Source organism: Stegostoma tigrinum, chromosome 3 (assembly GCF_030684315.1).
Source record: "Stegostoma tigrinum isolate sSteTig4 chromosome 3, sSteTig4.hap1, whole genome shotgun sequence".
In the NCBI taxonomy this organism is placed as follows: domain Eukaryota; kingdom Metazoa; phylum Chordata; class Chondrichthyes; order Orectolobiformes; family Stegostomatidae; genus Stegostoma; species Stegostoma tigrinum.
The window spans coordinates 132,065,750-132,090,918 of NC_081356.1; the positions used below are offsets into that span (position 1 = coordinate 132,065,750).

General features: G+C 43.9%; 1 protein-coding gene across 11 annotated transcripts in view; it reads left to right on the forward strand.

Annotated features, from left to right (window-relative positions):
* The window catches only part of slc5a6a (solute carrier family 5 member 6a), a 58,195-nt gene extending 35,919 nt beyond the window's left edge, over positions 1-22,276 (forward strand). For 10 of the 11 annotated variants that reach the window (XM_059644918.1, XM_048528064.2, XM_048528066.2 and 7 more), the window contains 8 exons: positions 1,056-1,144; positions 4,384-4,496; positions 8,603-8,670; positions 8,759-8,845; positions 9,271-9,452; positions 12,241-12,344; positions 16,731-16,852; positions 17,856-22,276. In XM_059644918.1, coding sequence (XP_059500901.1) covers positions 1,056-1,144; positions 4,384-4,496; positions 8,603-8,670; positions 8,759-8,845; positions 9,271-9,452; positions 12,241-12,344; positions 16,731-16,852; positions 17,856-18,032 — 942 coding nt within the window. In that variant the 3' untranslated portion in view covers positions 18,033-22,276. The remainder of the gene's footprint in view (positions 1-1,055; positions 1,145-4,383; positions 4,497-8,602; positions 8,671-8,758; positions 8,846-9,270; positions 9,453-12,240; positions 12,345-16,730; positions 16,853-17,855) is intronic. The other variant, XM_048528070.2, reaches the window with a different exon arrangement.
* Positions 22,277-25,169: the final 2,893 nt, after the last annotated feature.

Genomic DNA, 25,169 nt, shown 5'->3' on the forward strand with positions numbered 1-25,169 from the left:
TCATTCTAACCATAACGTGGGTGAAAACCTTTCTTTTGATGGATTTATTAGTGACTGTGTGCATGTGGCTCCTAGTTTTGAACTCGCCTAATAATACTTAAGAATCTACACTTGCCAGACCTGTGACCTCCGTCATTTGGAAGGACAGTGACGGGAGACAGATGGAGCACCACCACCTGTAGGATCCCTTCCAATTCTGTCACCTTCCTGACTCGAAGCTGTACCTTTCAGTGTCACCGGGTCAAATCCTGGAACTCCCTCCTTAACAGCACAGTGGGTGTACCTATATCCTACGGCTAGCAGCGATTCAAAATTAGCAGCTCACTACCACCTTCTGAAACATAATCAGGGATGGGCAACAATTTCTGGTCCAACTGGTAATACCCACATGCCAATGAAGGGTAAATAAAAAAAAGTCTTAAAAGACATATTATCTTCCCTTTACAATACATGCTGTTTGTGGAGGTTTATTGTGTGCAATGTGGCCGCAATCTTCAAAAAATACCCAATTGACCATGAAATTCTTTGGGATATCGTGAGGTTGCGAGAGGTGCTGTATAAAGCAGCCAGTGTGTCATAGATGGAGCCATTCGGCCTGTTGTCCATCCCATTCACCCACTCGATTCCTGGAATGTCACTATAAATTTTTTAAATCTTTGTTTTCCTTTTCTTAAGCTTTCCAGTTATATGTCCCCATGTCTTTGCAGAATCTGCACTGCCAAGAAGAGAAAACTGGTCAGATTTGATAGAGGCTTAGAATCTATGGGAGTTAAAGGATTGAAGATCTTTCTCCCAGAGGGTGATGAGAGAGACAGAATCAGGAGGGCAGGGCAACATAAATGCGCAGCGCCCTGAAGTGTAAGGCCTAACGAATCTACAGAAGTGGCAAGGGGCCAGGAGGGTTTGTAATTTGGTTTGGGATCGTGAATCCAGAAGGTGTTGTGGGTGAGGACTGGGCAGTGCTGGTGTTCTGGAGTCGGTGTTCTGTGACTCCTGCCAGGCTGTTGTGTGTGTTTGATCAGATGGAACAATGTTAAATTTGGTTTGAATTTCAGATGGTGCTTTACTTTGTCATGGACATTCTTCAGCATTATCCTGGCTTACCTGGACTCTTCATTGCCTGCCTGTTCAGTGGAGCACTCAGGTACTTTCATAGCTACAGAATGAAATCTTGACAAATTAATGGGGCTGAAACTGAGAAGCTAGAGTGCACAGACTGCCAAGACTTGCACTGAGATAATAGATGACCTTGCCAGTTTTAACATTATATTTGTTTAAAAAGTGCAGTCTGTACATTGTGTCTGCCAGTTTTACTGAAGAACCTACTTTTTTGATTCATTGGATGTATGTGTTGTCGGCTGAGCCAGCATTTATTGCCCATTCATACTGCCTTTGAACTGAGTGGCTTGCTTGGTTATTTCAGTGTCAGCCACATTGTTGTGGGTCTGGAGTCACGTGTACACCCAATTGGGTAAGGGCAGCAGGTTTCTTTCCCTAAAGGACATTGGATGAACCAGATGAATTTTTACAACAGTTATCAATGGTAAATTGATGACCAGTCGTGAGCTTTTTTTATTTTTTTTTAAATTAGCTTCACGTTTGGTGATCTGGCATGGTGAGATTCAAATCCATGTCCAAAGTCATTAGCCTGAGGTTCTAACTGTAAGTCTTAGTGACATTACCAACATGTCACCGCCTCCCAAACTCTGTCCAATATCCTTTTGCTTGCCTGATGCCAAGGAAGGTTCTGATTGGAGATAATGGGAACTGCAGATGCAGGAGAATCCGAGATAATAAAGTGTGGAGCTGGATGAACACAGCAGGCCAAGCAGCATCAGAGGAGTGATGAAGGGTCTAGGCCTGAAACTTCAGCTTTCCTGCTCCTCTGATGCTGCTTGGCCCCCTGTGTTCATCCAGCTCCACACTATATTATCTAAGGTTCTGATTGGAGTGTTTTCCCGGAAGGAATCGCCTGAGACTTAAGAAAATTATTAGAAAAGCAACTCTATATATTTAATGAGTGATAATGGGAACTGCAGATGCTGGAGAATCCAAGATAATGAAATGTGAGGCTGGATGAACACAGCAGGCCCAGCAGCATCTCAGGAGCACAAAAGCTGACGTTTCGGGCCTAGACCCTTCATCAGAGAGGGGGATGGGGTGAGGGTTCTGGAATAAATAGGGAGAGGGGGGGAGGTGGACCGAAGATGGAGAGAAAAGAAGATAGGTGGAGAGGAGAGTCCGAAGAGATTACAAGAGAGTTGCAATGGGAGAGAGATTCCCCGAGGTTGGTCCGGAGGGAGGAGGGTAACTTCTTCAGGTTAGGCATGCCTAGAAGAAGTTACCCTCCTCCCTCTGGACCAACCTCAGGGAATCTCTCTCCCATTGCAACTCTCTTGTAATCTCTTCGGACTCTCCTCTCCACCTATCTTCTTTTCTCTCCATCTTCGTTCCGCCTCCCCCCCTCTCCCTATTTATTCCAGAACCCCCACCCCATCCCCCTCTCTGATGAAGGGTCTTGGCTCGAAACGTCAGCTTTTGTGCTCCTGAGATGCTGCTGGGCCTGCTGTGTTCATCCAGCTTCACATTTCATTATCTATATGTTTAATACAAGGCCATTCTTCCCAATGAGTGTGTTCAGCCATTCAGTCAGACTTAAAGCTGATCAGTACTTCATCCATCTGCTTTGATTTCATAGCCTTTCAGGTATTTTACCCAACAAGAAACTATCTATCTGAGGAACGGTTACTGGACCCGAAACATTAACCCTGATTTCCCTTCACAGATGCTGCCAGATCTGCCGAGCTTTTCCAGCAACTTCTGTTTTTATTTCTGATTTACAGCATCTGCTGTTTTTGTTTTTGGTTTTTATTTAAAAATCTATTAATCTTAGTTTTTAAATTTTGAACTATTTTCAACCTCAACAATGACTTTGGGGAGAATTTCAGATTTCCAATTCCTTTTATGTGAGAAACAGGTTTCTGAAGTCACCCCTCAATAACCTACTTCTATTTTAATTTTAACATTGTACTTTCTTGTTCTTTTCTCACCTAATTAACCAAATCCCTGCCCTTACACGCACTTCCCTGTACTCCCTTTAGTTGACACCAACCAGTAATTTGTAAAGAACTTGATCAATACAAGAATAGACAGTTTAGTCCCTTAAACTGCTCTCCCATTTGATGCATTCATAGCTGATCTCATCTTGATGTCATAACTTCCTGACTCCTGTGTTCAATTTATGAAGCCCAGGGTGCTTTAATAACCACCTTCTTAACTTGCCCTGCAAGCAGGGCTAGTCCAGATCAGAAACAAAAATAGAAATTGCTGGTAAAGCTCAGCAGGCCTGGCAGCATCTGTAGAGAGAAATGAGAGTTAACGATTTGGGTTGAGTGACCCTTCCTCAGGTCCTAGTCAGACTTCTCTGTAACGTGGAGTCACCATTTCCAGTTAAGTCTAGTATCCAGGTGACTGCCCAACCATCCTCTTCAGTGACTTGTATCTGTCTATTGGTGGAGACAAGGTCTGGATCACCAGACCGCTTTGACCTGAGCATTCTCTGTCAGAACCTCACCAATGCACGAATGTCTTTAAGGATCAGAAATTGCTTTAGAATATAATGTGTTTTCTGATCATTGTGAAGCTGAGAGCCAAGGTGTTGACTGTAGTGCAATCCTTTATGTTTGTGGATCCAGCTCATTTGCTGCATGACAATTACAGCAAAGCAAGGATCAGATACAGTATGTCTTTTTTTTTAATACATTCATGTCATCCCATGAGGGTGTCACTGGCTGGGCAGCATTTATTGCCCATCCCTAATTGCAGTTAAAACAGCTAAGAGCCGACCAGGTAAGGATGGCAGCTTCCTTCCCTGAAGGACATTCGTGAACCAGATGGGCTCTTCGGACAATCGACAATGGATTCATGGTCATCGTTAGACTCTTGATTCCAGATATTTGTTCAATTCCACCATCTGCGGTGGCGGGATTTGAATCTGGGTCCCCAGTATGCTATCTGAGTTTGTGGATTGACAGTCCAGCCGTAATACCATTACGCCATCGCCTCCCCCTTGTTTCTTTTTAAGTAGTATAAGTGGTAGTTTCAAAGCCATCATTTGCATCAGAACTTTAGTAACATTCACTGCAAGGTATTGCAAAGCAACTGTGCAGTTCTTGGCACATGTTTCTTTGATGGAGCTCTGCCTGTACTGCTCTAGAGATGTTCTGAAGGTGACATCAATTGTTAGATTTATTGCTTACAAGCACCAGCTTTCACGTAACGATTAGTAAAAGGATGATCATTAATCCACAGCCAACTCTGGTTGGATGTGGAAGCACGTTAGGCTCTCTTTTTAATGCTGAATCATTGTTTGTGTCTCTTTAGTACAATATCATCTGCATTCAATTCGCTAGCTGCCGTCACCATGACAGACCTGGTGAAACCTCAGTGTCCACACATGACAGAGGCTCGAGCCACACTGATATCCAAGTGTCTCGGTGAGTGACAATGGAAAATACCAGCAATAACTTGCAATTATATAGCACTGTTCATTATAGTAAAATGCCCCAAGGCATTTCATAGAAGTGTCATGAGGCAAAATTTGATGAGCAGGATGAGGCGCTGTGAGGGTGGGTGACCAAAAGGCTGCTTGAAGAAATAAGCTTGATAGACAGCAATAGAGTTGGGGAGTTGGTTTAGGAAACAAATTGCAAAGTTGAAAAGATAGGCGCCAATGGTGGAGTGATTAAAACTGGTGATGCATGAGAGGCCAGACTTGGAAGAGGATACATATCTTGGAGGACTAAAAGAGTTGAAGAGTAAGGAAAGTTGAGGCAATGGAAGAATTCTAAAACAAGGGTGAGAATTTTAGATTCAGGATGCTTCTCTGTGTAAGTCAATGAGCACAAGGGCTGCTAGGTGGCTTGATGAGATTGAGAATGTGGAGCAGAGGGCCTGGGTCCTCAAGTTCCATGATCTGTTTGAAGTGACTATAGCATTGTTCATCCTGCCATGGCTGAGGATTAGATAACACAAGCCTTTCAGTTTCCAAGCTTCCCACAGTTTTGAGCAGTGAACCTGACTTAATTAATTTGTTAATCGGATTCTGCCTTTGATGTGATTATCCCAGCCTAGAATGCATTTTCCTAATAGATTGGCAGCAGTGATCATACTCCCAATGGCTGATTGTGAACATTCCAGGCAAAGAAAGCTGATGCCTGCACATTAGCAACAAGGCCAAAGGAATCTGTGCAGAAAGGAACAAAGGCTTGGATTTTTTACAGCACCTTTTATGACTTCGATATTCGAAAGTACTTTGGCCAAGATGAGCTGGGTTGCTTATGCAGATAGCTGACACAACTTTTTAGGGCTAAATGGCCTGTTTCTGTGCTGCACTAACTCTATGATCCAACATGGGTACTTTGAAATGTATTCGCATAACAAGCTCTCACACAGCAAGACAAATCATGTCCTTGTAATATCTTCGATGGGATAAATATTAACCAAGACACCGGGGAAAATGTAAGCTTGTCTACTTCAAAATAGTGGTATGGAATCCTCTGGATTCACTGATCGTGCCGAGATGAGGCCTGCTCACAGCCAACACCTCTGGCCCCTAAGCTACCCTATCCTAGACAATATTCTCACAAGTTCCCATGAGCAGGAGGGCTTTCAGTTCATCATGTTTGTACCCTCCAGAGCTTCCAGTCCTATTTCATCCCATACACTTCTCTGCGCTTCTCATGTAAGGCCTACCTGGCCGCCCCTTTAGTCACCTCTCCCAAGGTGGAGAATCAGTGTCTGAAGCATTTTACCACATAAGGTTAGATGCTAGAAAGGAGGTGCTGATTGAGATTAACAAGAGGTGATGAGGGATTGCAGACATTAGAGTTGTTATTTAGACAGTCTGTCAGTGGTGAGGGATTGCTGTGCAGGATCTTCTCTTGAAGCGCTTAGAGGGTGGAATTGGTACTGTGTTTTGTTGTATTGTGATAGCTTGGGGGCTTCACAGCTCAGAACCAAGCCATTCTGCCCGAATAGTTTATGCTGGTGTACGTGCTCCACACAAACCATCCCCCACTCCCACCCCTTTTGATCTTCATTTTGTCTAAATGCCTTGGAATGTTTATTGCACAGTAGGCCACCATTCAAATTGTTGTGTCTGCTCTGACTCTTGGCAAGAACATCTCTCCTCGGTTCACTCCCTCACCTTTTCCCTCTAATGCCTCAAATCCTTTCTTTTTGGATAGTTATCCAGTTCTCCTTCGAGGGCAGTGATTGTTTCTGTCTCTAACACTGTTCGAGGCGGTGTATTCCAGAACCTAAACACTTGGTGTTTAAAAAAAAATACACAAAATAAAATCTCATGGCCAATGCTTCTTTTACAAATCATGTAAAATTGGTGCCCTTTGCCGCTCGATCCCACACAAATGGGAATAGTTTCTCCCAGCCTAATCTCTCCAGACTCTTCATGATTTTGAACATTTCTATCAAATTTCATCATAATTTTCTGTTCCAAGGAGGACAGCCCATACTTCTCCAATTTATCTGTGTAATTTAAATCCCTCGTCCTTTGGAACTACTCTTGTGAATCTTTCCTGCATACTCTCCAGTGCCTTCATATTCTTCCTAAAGCCTGATGCCCAGGAATTCTCCACAAGACAACAACTCAAGCTTAACCAGTGTTTTATACATGTTTGTTGTAGCTTACTTTTGTTTTAAGTGATGTTCCTGTTAATGATGCCTGAATAAAAGTCTCTGCATGCTTTATCAACTGCATCTCCATTGGGGATTTTGAATCCCAGATTCCTCCACTACTGTAGTCCTGTACCCTATATATCATCTCCTCTCATTCTCCTTACCGAAATATATCACTTCACTGCGTTAAATTTAGTCCTCCACGTCTATTCATTTCTCCAGCCTGTCTTCGTTTTCTGGTAGACGAGGGCTAACCTCCTCTCGGTTCACAATGCTCCCCAGTTCTGCAATTTCCAGACATTTTGAAGTTGTGCCCTCCCAAGTTTAAGTCAGAAAGTGCAAGGATCCTAACGACAAACCCCAATGTAAAGCCTCCTCCAGCTTGAAAAACAAGCAGAAGTATTCTCTGAGACAGTCGGAACTGCAGATGCTGGAGAATCTGGGATAACAAGGTGTGGAGCTGGATGAACACAGCAGGCCAAGCAGCGTCAGAGGAGCAGGAATGCTGACGTTTCACGTCTGGACCCTTCAGAAATGGGGGAGGGGGAGAGGGTTCTGAAATAAAGGGAGAGAGGGGAAGGCGAATCGAAGGTGGATAGAGGAGAAGAGTGGTGGAGAGGAGACAGACAAGCCAAAGAGGTGGGGATGGAGCCAGTAAAGATGAGTGTAGGTGGGGAGTTAGAGAGGGGATAGGTCAGTCCAGGGAGGATGGACAGGTCTAGGGGGCAGGATGAGGCTAATAGGTAGGAGATAGGGGTGGGTCTTTAGGTGGGAGGAAGGACAGGTTAGGGTGGCGGGGACAAGCTGGGTTCGTTTTGTGATGTGGTTGGGGAAGGGGAGATTTTGAATCTTGAAAAGCTCCCCTCCCCCAACCGAATCCCAAAACCAGCCCAGCTTGTCCCTTCCTCCCACCTGGCCCTTCCTCCCACCTATCCCCTCCTCCCACCTGAAGCCCCACCCCCATCTCATACCTACTAGCCTTTTCCCACCTCCTTAACCTGTCCATCCTCCCTGGACTGACTTATCCCCTCCCTACCTCCCCACCTACACTCACCTTTACTGGCTCCATCCCCGCCTCTTTGACCTGTCTGTCTGCTCTCCACCTATCTTCTCCTCTATCCATCTTCGATCTGCCTTCCCCTCTCTCCCCATTTATTTCAGAACCCTCTTCCCCTCCCCCATTTCTGAAGAAGGGTCTAGGCCAGAACCGTCAGCTTTCCTGCTCCTCTGATGCTGCTTGGCCTGCTGTGTTCATCCAGCTCTATGCCTTGTTATCTCAGAAGTATTCTCTCTTTTGTTCACTGATGGGATATGGGAGTTGCTGGTTGGGCCAGGATTTATTGTCTGCCCCTAGTTGCCCTTGATGTGGTGGTAGGGTGCCTTCTTGAAGTGCTGCAATCCATTTCTAAAATGTTATTGACATACCTCTTGGATGAGATGGGACTTGAGCCCAGGTCTTCCAGTTCAAAGGTATGGACAGTACCACTGTGCCGCAAGAGCCCTGTGAAGGGCATGAGAATTCCTTTCTCCCTCATGTATTGATTGCCTTCTGTAATGATCCCAGGTGATGTTACTGTTGAATAAGACAGATCCCAGAGTGAAATCTGGCTGGAATCATCCCAATGGGGGCTTGTCCAGGGTTCTGCTACAGCTTATTAATTTTTAAACTCCTTCACAAAAATAAAACAACACCCATGCACCACTAGTTTAAAATCCGCACTCAACAAAAAAATATCCTTCTCTTCTCCTCATGTTCCTCGCTAGATGCTTCTGCGATATTTGCGTCACTGACTCCACGCAGCAGGGTGTTCTACATTCTCACCACTCTAAATGAAGAAGATTTTACCTGTGGATTCTGTCTTTTACCTGTAGCGCTCAGTAAATGTGATTTCCTGTGTTTTTGCAGCACTGGGCTACGGGTTGCTGTGTCTCGGAATGGCATACGTCGCGTCACTGATGGGCTCAGTGCTCCAGGTGCTGTATGAAATTGCCTCTCTTTAACTGTATTTCTGTCGCTCTCTACCAGTCTTGGTTTTGATGTGTCTCTCTTGTTCAAATTCAGGCAGCATTGAGTATTTTTGGGATGGTTGGTGGTCCACTGCTTGGAATCTTTTGCCTAGGAATGTTTTTCCCCATGGCTAACTCTATGGTGAGTTAATGTGAAACCAGTTACTTGAAAGTTTTTTATGGTGGAGAGTGGTAACATTTGAGTACAGTCAGGGTATGATGGCACACCAGGTAATGCCACTGGTCCAGTAATCCAGAACAGTAGGCTAATGATCTGGGGATATGAGTTTTGAATCCCACCATGGCGATGGTGACATCTGAATTCTGGAAGAAGAAGCCAGGCTAATGGTGACCATGTACCTACCAACTGCACAAATGTCCTTCAGGGGAAGGTATTTCTGACCTGCTCTATCCTGCAAGTGACTCCAGCTGTGTTGTTAACTCTTGACTGTCCTCTGGGCAAGTAGGAATAGGTGATAAATGTTGGCCTAGTCAGTGATGCCTATATCCCATGAACAAACCTTACTGCTTCTGTGGCTGACTATTAGGTTGTCTGATTTCTAACAGGGTGCAATCTCTGGACTGGTAGCAGGATTGATAATGGCATTCTGGATTGGAATTGGCAGTTTTATCTCCAACCGTGCATCTTTTTCATTCGTCAATGCAACCACAATCAAGAATATTAGCACTGCCTTGACAACTAACACCATGACACCTGTCAACCTGACGACAGTAGCGCCAAACAGTAGGTAAGTTCAGGACTTACCCCAAAGTGCTAACAGACAGAGTGTGTTGTTTATCTAGGAGACAGTCACATTTTAAATCCGTAGGTCTTGCCTGAGGTTAACCTACAGTGGGCAGGGAGTGACAATAGGAACTTTGGTTTCTGATCACCACAATCTCTCACCTCCTAGAGGTTTCAGCTCAAAAGTGGTTCATTTGGGCCGTTGTGATGGTAAAGGGTCTCCGTAAGAACAGCGCAGTTAGTCCCATTGCCCTGCCTTACTGCACAGTCCTGCAAATATTCCTGTTTAGCTAATGATCTAATTCCATCTTGAAAGCCACATTTGAATCCGCTTCCATCACACCCTTGGGTTGTGCACCTTCTCAGTAGAAATGTTTTTCTTGTGTTACCTTTAGCTTTCTTAGAACATAGAACAGTACAGCATTGTACACGGTCCTTGGGCCCACGATGTTGTGCCGATCTTTTACCCGAAACCTAAGGTCTATCTAACCTCCACCCCTACCTTATACTATCATCCATATGCCTATCTAACAGCCGCTTAAATGCCCCTAACGAGGCCGACTCCACTACCTCTCCAGCAATGCATTCCACACCCCTACCACTCTGAGTAAAAAACCTACCTCTGACGTCTCCCCGATATCTACCTCCACTCACTTTAAAACTATGTTCCCGCGTAATAGCTATCTCCATAGAGTCTCTGGCTGTCTACTCTATCTACACGTCAGATCATTTTGTACACCTCTATCAAGTCACGTCTCGTCCTTCGAATTCTTTGACTTCATCCTTTCTTTCAACCAGTCACCTTAAATTTGCCTCCTCTGGTTCTCAATCCTCCACAAATGAGAACAGCTTTTTTCTCTTGACTCCTTCCAGACAGTCATAATTGTGAGCTCCTCCATCCCATTCCCTCTCAGCCATCTCCTCCGCCCTGCCTTGTCTCAGACATTTCCTCTGCCCTGCCCCCACCCCTTCTCAGACATTTTCCCTATCACATCTCCATTCTAAAGTGAAGTCCCAACTTCACGATATTGTAAGTGTTATGATGCAAAAGGAGGCCATTCAGCCTGACAAATCTGCATTGGCATTTCTGAGACCATAAGTGCCTAGTACCAATCTTCTGCTTTTTCCCCATGTAAATGGTACATTTCACCTTTCCAAATAACTGCCCAGTGCCCTCCTGAATATTTTAATTGAGTTGACCTCCACCCCATCCAGACAGTGTATTCCATGCCCTGACTACTTGCTATGTGAAAATGGTTATTCTTCCTTCATATTTACTTCTATTGCAACTTCTTGTTCCTTTTACAAGCATGAACAGTTTCTTCCTAGCAACTATTCAACCTGTTCATGGTTTGTGAAATCTCTCTTAGCCTTCCTCTGTTCAGAATAGTTCCACTTTCTTCAATGTATCCTCCTGACTGAAGCTCTTCATCCCTCCAACCATTCTTATGAATACTTCCGAACTCAGTCTAATGTGTTTGTGTTTTTCCTATAATGTAGGCCCCCAAAGTATACAACGTCTTCAGTTTATCTATCTAACAGAAGTCTATCATGCCTGGAATAATTCTGGTGAATCTTTTCTGCCTCTTAAGCCTTCCCATGCTTCTGAAAGTGTGGTGGCAGAAATCCAGTTGATAACTCAATTGTTATTGTTGTTAGCCTGATGCACAGTATAACTGAAATCAGATGATGATGCAGTGCACACTCTTGAAATAGCCTACCCAATTTTCCTCCTCAAATTAGCAATAAAAATTGACTATGCAGACGTTGTAAAGAAACAACTGTTTCACTAAGGTTCTTTAAAGTAAGCTAGAACGTGCATGTGTAAAACATTGTTAATAATTTCTAAGTGTCCCTGACTACTTCAAATCAATGTAAATAATCTTGTATGGTTGTAATGGGAGGAAACAAGGCACCAATGTGCATACAGCAAGCTTCCAAAAGCAATAAGTTATTGACTGAATACCCTGTTGGTTGGGACTTCAGAGAAATCTCCCCTGTCCTTTACAGTAATATCCATAGGATCATATATGTACACTCAGATGGCAGATGAGGTTTCAATTTGTTGTCGCATTCTGAAAGATGGCACTTCCCTTAACTCGACAGTCCTTAAATACTGCGCTCTATGTCAGCCCTGTGTTCCAGTCTTTGGGTGCCTTTTAAGGAAGGAAACCTGATCTTTGTGTGTCTTTGGACCCACACAGAATGTGGATGACTTTCAGTTGCCCTGCCTCACAGCCTAGTAAGTCATTCAGTTGACAGAAAACTTCAGAATACTGAAGGAGGCCATTTAGTCCCTTCAGGCTTGCCAATGTTCTGAAAAAAAATTCATGTCTTTGCAATGTTAGTGGCTCAGATGGTAGTGACCTTCAAGTTCCACCCTGAGACTTGAGAACGAAACCTAGAACGAATGAAGTCTGCTATTGCCAAAGGTGCCACCTCAGGATGAGAAGTTAAACCGAAGCCCTGACTTCCTGGTCGAGAATGGAAAAGATGGTTAGGGCACTATTTCAACTAGCGTCGCTGGTGGGTCTCTGTCTAAACAGCTTAAACATTGCTGTTTACGAGAGATTGCTGTGGAGTTGAACTGTTGTTGTTTCCTATGTTATAACAGTTGAATACATTCAGAAAAAAAAATTCAGAGGTTGTGAAGTGTTTGAGATGCTCTGAGGTGATTAAAGGTGCTAGATAAATGCAGGGTTTTTTGTTTGTTCCTTTCTCCTCTAATTTTGCTTTTGCTTGAGTAGCTGATCCACCTTTACTGGTCTGAGGTTTTTTGTTCTGTTCTGTAGCCTCACAGGACTGAAGAAGTTCTACTCTCTCTCCTACATGTGGTACAGTGGGCACAATGCAGCCACCGTAGTTATTGTGGGACTGCTGGTCAGTTTCTTAACAGGTATGGTACAAGTCAATGCAGTGTGAACTGCTGCTTGTCAATTTCATCTTTTTCTACCACTAGCCGGAGATTCAGCTTCCAGTTTTGGGTATGGTGCTGTTGTAGTTTTTGTACTTTGGGAATAATTCCAAGATTGAGTGGTAAAATAACTGTTAATGAGTCTGAATTCATCTCTTACATAGCAGGTATTACCCAGAGCGTCCATTAAGACTGGTGGGCAGATTGCGATGTAATTGTAAAGTCACCGGAGGGCATTTAGAGAGAGAGAGAGCGAGTCGGGTGATGGTTTAACCAGAGGGTCACCTCAGGGAGGGGAAGAGGTTGAGAAGGAGAGTCCCTCATGGTAACCTCTGTCAAAATGGGGACTGAACCCACACCGTTGATACCACTCTGCATCACAAACCGATCATCCAGCTAACTAAGATAACCAATACCCTTAGTGATGTAGTGGTAATGCCACTGGAATAGGAACCCAGACATCCATGCCAAAGCCTTGCGGTGCATGGGTTCAAACCCCACCAAGGCAGCTGGACGAAGTAAAAAATTCAATGAATAAGTCTGGAGTCGAATGCTAGTCTCAATATTGGTGATCATGAAGCGATGATTGTTGTAAAATACAACTGCCAACTGTTCCACGCACACCCTTTAGGAAGGGAAATCTGCTGCCCTTATCTGGCCTGGCATACATGCAGCCCTTAGACCTACGACAATGTGGTTGACTTTTTACCACCTCCTGAAATGGCCAAGCAAGTTATTCGGTCTGAGCGCAGTTAGGGATTGGCAACGAATGACCACTTGATCACTAATGCCCGCATCCCATGAAAGAATAAAGGAAAATACCACAACTTTCTCCCTGATGAAGGAAATATTCCATCCTTGCCTTATCTGGCCTGTACATGATTCCATCCCATATCCAGCTCTGAATTGATACGTAACCTTGATAAGGTGTACTCTACACCTTCTGAAGAGCTGCTGCAGACAAGCAATAGATGGGTAGAACCCAGCAAAGAATGGATGAGAATAACTCAGCTCAACAAAGCCAGTTGAGTTCTCTGACAAGAAGCGAAACTGTCTGCGGTGGCATGACACTAACTGACGGGGTTGTGGGTGCATCGGTGATCAACAAGAGAAATGGAGGGAAGTGAGGAGAAATATGTATCACTAATGAGTGCCCTGTGACAGTTAACTGTGCTCTGAAATGACTGACCAAGACTCTAAGCTTGCTTGAGTAAACTGCTTAATACAGTTTGCAGTAATTCAAGAAGAAAGGACTTAAATGTTCTTGAGGGAAATTAAAGGGGACCATAAGTTGTGGGCTGTGCCAGTGGAACCAATATCCTGAGAGTGACCGTTAAATAAAATCTTATTGAGTCTCCATTGTTTCTCCAGTTTGTGCACAGGTATTTGCCTTTCTATTGTCAGTCTAATCGCATGTAGTGTAGCTGATTTGATTTGATGCAGTGTTCTCAGCACAGTATAACTCTGATTATCTGACTGTCTAAACTTCTACAGCCAAGGCCATCTCTCCATTTATTGCTCAGCTTTAAGCCTCTTAAATGTTCCATTGCGTGGGACTAATTGTGACCTGGCTATGTTTCAGTAATTAAAACCAGATCTACAAAGTTCACTGAACCTGCAGTGGAATGGCCTTTTTGAGAAATTGGCAATATTTTCTTTGGAAACATTGTTTAACTTGTATGCCATAGTGCTGAGTGCAGCATATCTCAAAAGCTTTTGAAATAACCATTTGCCTCATTGCACTTTTTAATGCGATGCTGTCAATTTTTTTTCCCTGTGCAAAGCAAGGGGATAAAACCTTAAAATTGGAGCTAGGCTGTTGAGGGCTGAGATCAGGAAGTATTTCACCCAAAGGTCTGTGGAAATCTGGAACACCGTCTCTAAAAAACTGCTAATGCTAAGCGCCAAGACTGCACAAACAACTTGTTCACTGAATGTGGGCATCACTGGCAGACCAGCATTTTCTTCCCACCCCCAAGTGTTAAGGATCAGCCTGTGGCCATGTAGACCCAATGTAGATTTCCTTCTCTGACAAACTTTAATGAACCAGATGGGTTTTGGTCACAAACAAACCCAGAAATTGCTGGAAAAGCTCAGCAGGTCTGGCAACATCTGTGAGGAGAAATCAGAGATAACGTTTTGGGTCAGTCTGAGTGACCCTCACTGGATGCAAAATATTAACACTGATTTCTCTTCACGATGATGCCAGACCTGCTGTTCTTTTCCAGGAGCTTCTGTTTTGTTTGTGAATTACATCTGCAGTTCTTTCGATTTTGGTCACCATTGGGTCAGTTTTCTAACTCCAGATTTTTCTTTTATTGAATTCAGATTTCACCTTCTGCCATGGTGAGATTTGAGCCCATGTCCCCAGAACATTATCTGTTCGTTGAGAACTGTCTATGTTACTTTGGTCACCTTAATTTCTCTGCCCCCACACTCATCCGCTCAAACCCAAAATACTCTGTGCTGTGTGCTGTCAGATCCCACCCTGACTTTGTCACCAAGCCTGCCAACAGGAATGGTGCTGTTGTTGTCCAGCGAACTGACCTCTACATTGCGGAGATTGAGCACCAGCTCTCGGTCACCTCCTCCCATCATCCCCTGGGCAATGACTTCACCGTTGAACATCAGGCCATTGTGTCTACCACTGTCACCAACCTCGCCTCATCTGGGATCTCTCCACGACTGCCTCCTGGGTCATAATCCCTAATCCCGGACAGCTGGCTTCTACCTTCTCCCCAGAATCCACACACTGGACTGACTGTGCTGACCCATTCTTTTTGCCTGTTCTTGGCCCAGAGAACCCATCTCTTCCTACCTCAACTCTTTTTTTGCCTCTCACCTTGACTTGTCTTCCCATTTTACATTCCCAATTCCTCTGACGCTTTACATCAGTTTCAGAATTTCCAGTTCACAGGCTCCAGCTGCCTCCTCTTTACTATGGATGTACAACCCCCATTTCCCCCATCAGAATGGTCCCAGGGCTCTCTGATTCTTCCGGGAGAAAAGGCCTGAACGGTCCCCACCCACCACCACCCTCCTGTGCTTGGGCAAGCTTTTCTCTCACCCTGAACAACTTCTCTTTTAACTCCTGTCACTTTCTTCAGGTTGGAGATGTGGCCGTAAATGCCCACTCGGAGCCCCGGTTATGCCTGTCTCTTTGGAGGGTATGTTCCTTGTGTTCCAGTCCTACACGGGCACCCACCCACAACTCTTTCTCTGGCACATTATTGCCATCATTGGTGCTGCTGCACACACGCACACGCGCACGCGCACGCACACACACACCCCACATCATATTTTGAGCAAACATACCATGTTTCCCTTGCTGGGCTCAATGTTAACTCTGCTTTCCTACCACAGGTGCTGCCAGATCTACTGAGTATCTGCAGGCCATTTCTGTTTTTACTCCCCAGAACGTTAGCCTAAGGTCTGAATGACCAGCCCAATGCCATGCCCCTAGGTCACTGCCCCCCCCCCCCCCCCCCCCCCCCCCCAATTGAATCCGACCCTAACTATAATGTCAGAGGCAAATCACATCTAGGTTATGGAGCATGTAGTCTTGTTCTGAGATGTTGAAGCTAAAAGTATCATCTAGAGGCTGAAGAAAGACTACCCCACAGCACTTTGTGGGTAGATACAATCTGATTGCTGCATTCCTCTCACTAAAAGATGTTTGGAGGTGTCTAGAATCGAGGAAGAAGCTAGAATTTAGTTCAAGACCGGCCATAATTGAATTGAATGAAGAGGCACCATTGGAGTTCCTGCCCTGTCGCTAGGCAGCTCAGGCCTGATCTTGTGATTGTTGCTTTCTCATCCTTGCAGATCGCGTTCCATCTCATTGTTCAGCCTAATTGCTTTTTAAATGTAACATAAAAATGTCTCCATAGGAGTGCCTCTGATAAATGGTATCAATCCATGTGCAGGATAACAAAGTGTGAGGCTGGATGAACACAGCAGGCCAAGCAGCATCTCAGGAGCACAAAAGCTGATGTTTCGGGCCTAGACCCTTCATCAGAGAGGTTCCAGCAATCCAGCCTGCCCCAGCTCAGAGCCTCCCTCTCCCAGACCTGCAAAGGACCTCTCCTGTTTTTTTTATCCTCTGCAGGATCGACAGACTGAATACCCAGTTCTACTCAGCTTTAAAAAAATTTGTGCTCCTGAGATGCTGCTCGGCCTGCTGTGTTCATCCAGCTCCACACTTTGTTATCTTGGATTCTACAGCATCTGCAGTTCCTGTTATCATCAATCCATGTGCATGTGTGCGATATTTTGTGCCTACCTCTGTCTGTGTTAGTGTGTGTCTTTGTAAGTTAGTGCATTTATATGCCTTTCATAGAGATTCATTTGCTTCTGTGCACGTTCCAGGCCCAGTGAAAGGAGAAGATGTGAACCCGTCAACGGTTGTTCCGGTTCTGCGTTATCTGCTCTTTTTCCTGCCAGAGCGATGCAAGGAGAAGCTGAGTTGTGGAGTCCGCTATCATCCTGCAGTATGTACAGACCCATCGATCATTTTTCATTCCGTCCCTCCTTGTGTTGACCAAATGCTGAGAGTTCAAATCAGCAACCAGTGAAACTTGCTGTCTGCAGCTCACCCCCCGTTTGGGTGCCCCTGTCTGTGGCCCGTGCAGTTAGGATCGCACTGAATGATTGACTGGCAATGCAGAGCTGAGACAAAGAGTTGCATAACATGGAAACAGACCCTTAGATCCACCTCGTCTGTGCCGACTAAACGTCCCAATATGACTTCATCCCCTTTGTCCATATCCCTCTAAACCCTTGCTCTTCAGGTACCCATCCAGATGCCTTTTAAATGTTGTAATTGCACCTGCTTCTGCCACTTCCTCTTGCAGCTTGTTCCATTCATGTGCCATCCTCTGCATGAAAAAGTTACCCCTTAGGCCCTTTTGAGATCTATGTCCTCGGAAAAAGACCATGGCTATTCATTGGCTGATGTATTATTCTTCGAGGATTCAATCTATCAGCTCTGCGAGATTAACATAAGAACATCGGAAACACAAGCAGAAACGGATTCTTTAGCCTGCGCTGCCACTCAGTCAGCTTATGGCAGGTCGCCTCTTCGCTTCCAATCCCCAAATTCCTTAATTTTCTTCCTGTCCAAAAATTTATCAAACTAGCCTTGGATCTACTTAACTACTAGACATCCCAACCTTCTGCAACAGAGCTTTGCAACCCTCTAAAGAAATTTCCCCTCGTCATAGTCTTAAATGTCAAACTGTGGCCCTGAGACTTTGTTTGACGGCTCTGTTCGACAGAATGTTGTACATTCCCTAATCTGGGAAAGATACAGACTTCTGAATGTTTTAATGGGACCCAATCACTTTCATCTCAACTCTGGATATTTATCGTGAACGCTCAGTGCCAGTTTGAGGGTGAATGTTGAGGTGTTTGCTGTTTCTCTGTTAATGTGAAGTTTAAACGTCAGTCTTTTATCTGATTTGTATCCTCTCCTCTTCCCTGTCTTGAACACAGCGCAATGAACCCAGCTTGCATCATTCTCTCGTGCCAACCAAAGAGCCAAACGGGATGATAAATAATGACGTGATGAGGAGAGAAGAGAAGCAGGAGTTTGGAGCTGAACCGCCAAAGGAAATGGAAATCAGGAAGGGGGATCAGGCGGTAGAGGTCCTGCAAGAGACATCTTTGTGAGAGTGGGTCCTGAATGATTATGTACTCCCATCGGTCAGTGGTGCTGGGATATCGCCTGGGAGAGTGAAATAGTTGTACCAGTTTTTAACCAAGGAAAGCCCACAGCATATTGATGTAACCCATACTTCGTGGATAGTTGGTGATCTCGTCATGCTGTGGTTTGCCTTTGCTATAGTTTGGAGCATACATGGGACTAGGCGACTCATAAATGGGAAGCAGGCGGTCAAAGAAAGGGGGCTAACTAATTAACCATTTACCACCATCTCTGTCGGATTGACAGGCGGTGCCATGGATTCCACCCCAATAGGTAAATGTTGAATGCAGCCCCTTTTGTTGACACGTTGCTATTTTCTGATGGGAGCCAGTTTATTCCTCACCAGGTCCGCCATTTTTTAGCAGTTAGCTTAAAGCTGGCACTTGAGCCAATTTCAGTTTAGACTCCAGGTCTGGGTGGGCAGAGAAGTGGCAGGGGCAGATCAGAAGCTTTACTTCCTCAGGACTTGGGCTACATGTTGGGTGAAGTTTTCTTTTGGAGAGAAAGCAGAGTTAATGTTTAACCCCCAGTCATTAACCGTACTTTCTCCTTTAGTGTTTTAATGAAAATTTCTGGCTTGGATTGTGGTTAGAGTTGTTGGTTAGATCGCCAAGCTGACTGGTTTCCATGCAATGATTTCATCTCCCTTCTAGGTGATATGGTCAGTGCGATGTAGCCTCCATTGAAGCGCTGTTGTTCTATCCTGCTCTGAATTTATATGGTCTGGTCTGTCATGGCGAGCAGTTTTGTTTCAAGTTTTATACCGTGCTGGTATGTAGATGGGGTCTATTCCAACGTGTTTGTTTACCCGTGGTTCACCCATCTTCGGTCTCATAGTGGAAACGTATGCAAAGACTGAAATGCACAGCCCTCCCCCAGATCCAGCCTAAACTATGGGTTAGATACATGGACCATACTTTCATTATCATTACACGAGCAAAGTTAGAAGAAATGCTCCACCGTATTAACAGAATATTCACTGTGATCAAGTTCACCAGGGAAGAGGAGAACAGCATTCAGCTCCCATCTCCATACATAATGGTGGAACAAACAACGGGTGAATTCCTTACCATTCAGAAAGGCTACACACACACACCAAATCCTGAATTACAACAGTAACCACTCCAGTGCACACAAACACTTAAATCATGTTAAAGTGAGTGATAATTCATTGCAACGCCCCAGAGCTGTGCAAACACAAAAAGGAGCACCTGTACAGAATCTCTAGAAAGAATGTGTATCCCAACACCTTAGTCTGCTGATGCCTGACAACACCAAGAAGACACTGTACACCCCAACACAATGGCCACCCTACCCTATATTAGAAACACATCGGAACTGACTACAAAAATTGTACAGAGATGACCTCTTGGCATAAGGATAATACATAAAACAACAGCTACACTTCGCCAGCTACTCTCAAAGATGAAGGACGCCATACTCACAAAGAGCAGGACAAATGTGATATGCAAAATACCCATTCCACAACTGCAAGAGACACTACATAGGACAGACTGTCAGGAAACTTGCCACTAGGATACACAAACACCAATTTGCAGCAAAATGGCACGACCAGCTCTCCCTCATTCCGATACACTCCAACACGCGCATGTGAATCTGTGGGCTGAATTTGTATTTGCAGGTACGTTCTGTTCAAAAAGCACACAATTCATAGATAATCAATGTGGCGTTTTATAAATTCCTACTTTAGAAATAAAACCAGTCTGATCTGACTCCAAACCAAAACTCAAACAGATTCTAAACAAGGCCTCACACGTGACATGCACTGTCTGACCTAAAATGTCACCTCTTCACAACACTAATAAAACCTTTAATTCTCCCAGGATAGTGACTTGAAAGGAATCCAGGGATTTACATACACATATTAATCAATTAAAACCTTATAACTGATTAAAGATTTAATAACATCTTGGTTTGTTTAGTACATCCTCTTCTGTGGTGTGGCCCTTTGATCTTTTACTGATAAATTCTGTGTCTGATACTATCCCTCTCACTAACACCTGAAGGAGGACTGAGGCTCCGAAAGCTTGTGTTTTCAAATACACCTGTTGGACAATAACCTGGTGTCATGTGCTTTCTAACTGGGGCAAAGTTACAGTACTCGGACAAGCAAAACAAAGACAAGAATTCCCGGAGGCTTGGTTTTCAACCATTGATGCATTAAACAAACATAATGAAATAGATCCCATCTACATACCACTCTGGTACAAAACAAGACTGCCCACTATGACAGAGATAATGGGAACTGCAGATGCTGGAGAATCCGAGATAACAAAGTGTGGAACTGGATGAACACAGCAGGCCAAGCAGAATCTTAGGAGCAGGAAAGCTGACGTTTCGGGCCTAGATCTATTTCAATTCAGAGTGGGACAGAACAACAGTGCTTCCTTGGAGGCTATACAGTACTGACTGTGTCACCTAGAAGGGAAATGAAATGTTTGCATGGGAACCAGTCAGCTTGGCGAACCAACCAACAACTCTGCTCTCTGTCCACAGATGCTGCCGGACCTGCTGACTTTTCCCAGCAATTTCTGTTTTTGTTTTGGATTACCACATCTCCAGTTCTTTGATTTTTTAAAAAAAATTTGGTATTTAATATTTTTCAAAGTTGGAATGTACTAATGACTGGTTTGTATGGTGACAGGCAGGTACTTTCCTACTTTTGCTGACAGAGACTCAGTTCTTGTTGTTTTGAAAACTTGGTTGAGTTAAGGTCTGAGCTCGCTGCTTCTTGTTATTCCTTTAACCCAATCAAGAGTCCGCTACCCCATCCAGAGGTTTCTGTTATTGCTACGCTGTAATCTATTGAAATGAGATGCACAAGCACAGCCTCACTGAGTGAGGATTGCCACTTCCCTTCCCTCCTTCCCTGCCCAAACTCCTTCCAGCTCTCAGTCCTGTACCTCATGACAGCTGAATTTGAGGGGGCATTTGAGGCTGTGGGAAATCTGCCGTTTAGTCTCCAGTACAATGAATCCAATGCTTCCATTCACTAGATGTCAGTCTGGTCTCGTTTGGTCGCACTCTGGACTCAAGTTCTTTTATTTATTAATTGGCTAGCCCAGTATTTATTAGCTATTCCTAATTGCCCAAAGGCCAGTTAAGAGTCACCCATATTGTTGTCTGGAGTCAAATATAGGCCAGACTGGGTAAGGATGGCAGATTTCTTTCCCTAAAGTGCAGCAGATGAGTTTTTATGACAATTGACAGTGGTCATCATTAGAATCCTAATTCCGGTTTTTTTTAAAATTCAGACTCTCATCACTGATCAGATGCCCAGGCCATTGCCTGGATCTCTGGATTAATAGCCCAGTGACAACAACTTCAGGCTGTCATCGTTCCTTATTCCCTTGCTCATTCTTCATTTAATTACTTATTTTTAAATTGCGATAGTGCTGTCCTATTGACATTCCTGATACACTGACGTTCAGGGCCTGGCTCAGTGGGTGACCTGACTACATCAGTCTTTCCTCAACATTAGTTTTGCATTGTAATACTGCACTCTGAGTAGAACTGTGGTTTCTAATGCTCATGACATGCAATGTGAGTTTCTGACTATCTTGCATACTTGTATGATTCAGTTTTCACCGTCCATGTCAGCACAAGGTGAAATCGCATGAAAGATAAACAAAACACCGTAAATGTCAGACTGAAGTCTCACCTTTCACTCTCTTGTGGTCACTCTGAATTTTCACCTTGTGGAAAGTTACACTTGTTTGGTATTAGAACTTTTCTTTAAAAAGTTATTGCAGATTTGTCAAGCTTGTTTCATCCCTAAACATGAACATGCTTTTGTTATTGTCTATAATCCAGGAAAAGGGAGTTCAAAAACATGACAGTTCGAAAACTTAAATGAAAATTGCGGAATAAAAGGCTCATATCAGTTAAAATGGCCATGAATCTGTCTGATGGTCCTAAAAACCCAAAGTGAACTGGATTTTACGACAGTTGACAATAGCAACATGTTCGCCATTAGACTAACTTCTTCTAATTAGGATTTTATGGAATTCAGATTTCACCATCTGCCTTGGCAGGATTTGAACTAATCCCCCCATTGCTAATCCAGTGGAATGACCTCCACACTTCTTTTATAGCGAGTTTTGAGACGATTTGTAGCTCAGGTTGAGGTTCTGGATGTGAGTTTGCTCGCCGAGCTGGAAGGTTAGTTTTCAGACGTTTCGTCACCATTCTAGGTAACATCATCAGTGAGCCTCCGGTGAAGCGCTGGTGTTATGTAGAAAGCGGGACATAACACCAGCACTTCGTCGGAGGCTCACTGATGATGTTACCTAGAATGGTGACGAAACGTCTGAAAACTAACCTTCCTGCTCAGCGAGCAAACTCGCATCCAGAACTACTTTTATAACCTGCCCTGGGCCCATATCTATTTGCAGTCTCTCAAGTCACACACCTGACTCTTAACTGTCCCATGAAGTGTATGAGGAAGCCCACCACCATTTCAGCATAATTAGAGATTGCCAGTGACACCCACCCATCCTGCAAATAACTTTTTTTTTATTTTCAAGCACTGAATCCTGCTCCCAGACTTGCTGTAACCTTTTAACTGACTAATCCCCAGACCTTTGGCATTTGCCCATCATCACCAGGTGAACTCTGAAACCAGAGGGGCATTTAAAACTGACTGACCCTTAGCCAATACTCATTAGGCTGGGGGTGTGCTGAACTCTGAACACAGCTGGAATAGGTTTGAACCAGCTGGACGCTAAATAGAACCATTTCTCACAAGGTACAGTTAATTTAATTTTAATTTATGCAATGCTTAAATTGTCATAGCTGAAACTTTTAAAATGATATTTGTAAATGACAGCAAGATTTGTTTAGTCTGCTGATTTTAAAGTTTGTCTTTCAAGATATTGAATTTTTTTGAAGTAATCAGCTGATCAGTTTGAGATAACTGTGCATTGTGTTTAGATATGTCTTGGAAATGTTTAATTTTTTAATATTGAATTGTCAGTGTCATACTGCAGTGCACACTACGCGTTGTGGTGTGGCAGTGCAAAGAGTACATTGTTATGTGGGCACTCTCACAGTATACCATTGTTCATGTGTTCTACCTTGTGTGTGTGTGTGTGCGTGCATGTGTGTGCATAAAATATATTGTAATATCTGTTTGTGCTCTAAATATTTTGATTGGTCTAACCAAGTTGTTGAAACTTAGGTGTGTACTTTGAGCAGGCGCAAAGTCAGCTGCACTATGAGGCACAGCAAAGTTCATGTTGTTGTGCACAAAGTACATCATATCCTGTGTGTCTACGCTCAAAGCATATTGTTTGGTCTAATCAAGTTATAAAACTTGATTATGATGACTATGATTACTATGTTTTACTTTCTGTTGTGCTGTGTGATTGGGCAACTTTTTGCAATGGTGTCTGTGTTCTAATCAGAACATGTTCAGTGTACAGTTGATTATTGTACAATCTCAATAATGCCTTGTTTATGCACCATGCTGCAATCAGCACGGTATCTGGGCTGGCTCCAGAGAGAGCAAAAATGACCATGAAAGCTGTCAGATTTGCTTAAACAGAACAGTAGTCCAATGGTTATATGACTGTTCTACTTCATGAACTAATGATTCTGAGATCCTATCTCATTAGTATAGCTGATGGATTTAACTTCGGTTAATAAATAAACCTGGAGTGCAAAACTTGTCTCAATACTAATGGTCACCAAACCAGATTGCTGCTAAAATCTGTCTGATTCACTGATATCCTTTATGGAAGGAACTGTGCCTTTCTTGTCAGGTCTGACCTATACGTGACTCCAGACTCTCATTGACGTAACTGACTCTTAACTGCCCTCTGAACTGACCCAGCAAAGCATTCCGTAATACCACACTGCCTCCATGGGTTTAACAGACCAATTATTAACTTAATAAAAGCTATCTCAGTTTCAAATGGTAGCCAGATCTAGTCGTTTTGTGTCTATACTGATTTAAATCTATCTGTTACAGTGTCGTACAGTGTCCATGCATATTTTCCCAGAGAAAACAGTTACTTGTCCAGTCTAATGTCTCATTTCTACTGGTGCTACCTATACAAAGCCACTGGAATCAAGGAATCTTAAACCCAACAGGAGGTCTTTTGGCCCATTATGCCTGTGCTAACCCTTTGAAGCATTTAGTCAATCAGTTTCACTTTTCCTGCAGTACTTTCCCTTAAATATTGATCCAGTTTTTTGTTTGGAAAGTTACTTGCACATTCTAGATCATAACAGATAAGTGGCTCTCCTCTGTTTCTCTTGCCAGTTGTATACATTTTGGTTCCTGCCCTCCTGCAGGTGAACAGATTATTGCTGTTACTCCTTCAAAAGGCATCTCAATCTTAAGCACTCTGTTAAATCTCCCCATATTGTCCTTTGCTTTGAGGAGAACAGTCCCAGCTTCCACAGTTTTTGTACAGATTAATTCAAAATCAAAAAGAAGACTCTGTATTGGGCCCTTGGAGTGAAGACTTCATATGTTTCCACAGGTATGTCCTTCTGATTGGGGACCATCATTTTGGATTGTTGCAGTTGGCGCTCCCATCTGATTTCTGTGTTCATGTTCACTAAGTAAGTGTTTAAACTTAAAAGTGAGGGTGTTCACTGAGCATGTTCAGCACCATTTGGTAATTCCTCCAATAATGAAGCATATGCAGCAAGACCTGGACTGTATTCATACTTGAGCTGATGGATTGCAAGCAACATTCACACCACACAAATGCCCCAGCAGTGACCATCCAATAAGCACCTCCCACTGACATTCAACAGCATTTCTGTCAATGCCCCTCTTTCTACAATCTAGGAGCTGTGACTGTAAGAGCAGGTCAGTAGCTGGGAACTTTGCAGTGAGTGACTTAACTGATTCCCCAACGCCTATCCATAGGATTGTGATGAATACTCTCCTCTGGGCTGGATGGGTGAGGCTCCAACAGCATTCCAAGAAGCTTCATCCAAGAGAAAGCAGCCACTTATTGGCACCCCATCACCTACTTTAAACATTCACTGTCCCTCTGGCCAGTGACAAATGATCTGATTGAGCTGTTGTATCAGTATGGATGCAGAGACTGTTTCCTCTGCTGGTG